The 1,988-nt window shown below is 40.1% G+C and overlaps 1 protein-coding gene across 1 annotated transcript; it reads right to left on the reverse strand.

Annotated features, from left to right (window-relative positions):
- Positions 1 to 378: 378 nt before the first annotated feature.
- On the reverse strand, positions 379 to 1,326 carry LOC309354816 (olfactory receptor 4D1-like; the record flags this gene model as incomplete). The annotated part of the gene is made up of 1 exon (XM_081885082.1): positions 379 to 1,326. One exon carries the CDS (start codon positions 1,324 to 1,326, stop codon positions 379 to 381), a length of 948 nt encoding a protein of 315 aa, XP_081741208.1.
- Between the last annotated feature and the right edge of the window lie 662 nt (positions 1,327 to 1,988).

The following is a 1,988-nucleotide window of genomic DNA, read 5'->3' on the forward strand; positions in this document are numbered from 1 at the left end:
ACTGTGACAAAGTGTGGGCTCTTGCCAAAAACAACTTGTCTTGAAATTATTCAGATATTTCCTCTGAGGAGGAAAATATATAGCCATAATGGATGTTTACTTCAGGTAAAATTGAGTGGCAAATCTAAGAGTACCCATTCCCAGTGAATTTTCAAACTGGATCACTATAACACTATAACACCATATAACTATAATACTATAACATCTTCAACAGTCCCTGTAAAACCGAGACTATTTTGGGCACTGCAATCTCCCCCTCCCTCCAAAAAGCACTTTTTGGGCCTATGTTCAAAAAAAGTGTATCTTTTGGGGCCACAATTGGTTATTTGACTTTTGTGGGTTAGGGTTCTGAGAACAGCAGTCTCTATGAGAAAGATGTCATTTTGATCCAGTTGTTTTGAATAACATATTATTCCCAACCAATTTTCTAATGCTGTTTTTCATTTCTGTGTTCCTCAGAGTGAAGATTATTGGATTTAGCACTGGAGTGATTGCAGTGTACAAGACTGAGGTTATTTTGTCCACTGGAGATACCCGGAAAGGGCGGTCATAAATGAACATTGCTGGAACAAAATGTAAGCTCATTACTATGACCTGTGCAGAACATGTAGAAAGGGCTTTGCGTTTCCCTTCTGTGACATGCATTCTAATCTTCACCAAAATCATAGTATATGATACAAGTAAGAGAAAAAAGATCAGTGTGAGAAGCAGTCCACTGTTACAAACCATCAGTATTTCTGTAATGTATGTGTCTGTGCAAGCCAGTTTGATTACTTGCGGAACATCACAGTAAAAGTTGTCCAAAATGTTGGGCCCACAGAATGGTAACTGAAGTACCAGTGCTACCTGAACAATAGAGTGAGCAAAGCCACCCAACCATGTTCCAATAACCAAGCCTATGCAAGCTCCTTGGTTCATAATAAGTAAATATCGCAGTGGTTTATAGATAGCTATGTACCTGTCAACAGCCATAACAACTAGGAAGAATACCACAGCACCTCCAGTGCAATGGAAGAAGAACATTTGGGTGATGCACCAGTTGTAGGAGATGGAATTTGTATGAGAGATGAGGTCCCACAGCATTTTGAGTGCAGTTACTGTGCAATCACTGATGTCTATCACAGCCAGGTTGCATAAAAAAAAGTACATAGGTGTGTGGAGGTGGGGTGTGTAAATCACTGTAATTATAATGGTGAGGTTCCCAAGCCAGGTTATGATGTACATGGTGAGAAAGATAAAGAAGAGAATGGACTGAACCTTTGTACTCTGAGAGAAACCCAAGAGAATGAATTCTGTCACTGTTGTATTATACTTCTTCAGAGCCATTTGGTGTCCTTACAATATAGCTGCAAAGGAAGTTATCATAGTGAGAGCATTCACTTTTTCAATAATAACAAAAATATTTGGAAAAAGAAAGTTTCTTTATGTCCATGATTTATTTCTATCAAATATTCATTGTGAATGGGAAATTCAGTGTTAGTTACAGCAGTGGGGGAAAAAAAGGCCTTCCAGTATTATTTAAAGCACTGGCATCTATGAAGTGGGCCTAGACCCACTACAGTGGTACCTTGGTTCTCAAGCTTACTCCATTCCAGGAGTCTGTTCGTCTCCTGAAACCATTCAGAAACCAAGGCATGGGTTCCACTTGGCTGCTGGAGCTTCCTGCGCTCAAGCAAAAGCCGTGTCGGATGTTCAGCTTCTGAAAAACATTTACAAACTGGAACCCTTACTTCCGGGTTTGCGGTGTTCAGGAGCCGATTTGTTCGGCAACTAAGCTGTTTGGGAACCAAGGTTCCACTATACTGGGTTACAGCTGGACCTAAGGTAGGTTGCATCAGCAGCAGCACTACAACCATATTAATATATAACAAAAAGGATGTAGATCCCCAAATACATGAAATAAAGTTGGATCTTGGCTCTTAAAATGTTGAAGAATGCCATTTTCAAGAGCACCAGTAATTGCCCAAAATCTAGGCCAGCCCAGTAAT

Source organism: Podarcis melisellensis (genome assembly GCF_964234715.1).
Source record: "Podarcis melisellensis genome assembly, chromosome: 13".
NCBI classification, from domain to species: Eukaryota; Metazoa; Chordata; class Lepidosauria; order Squamata; family Lacertidae; genus Podarcis; species Podarcis melisellensis.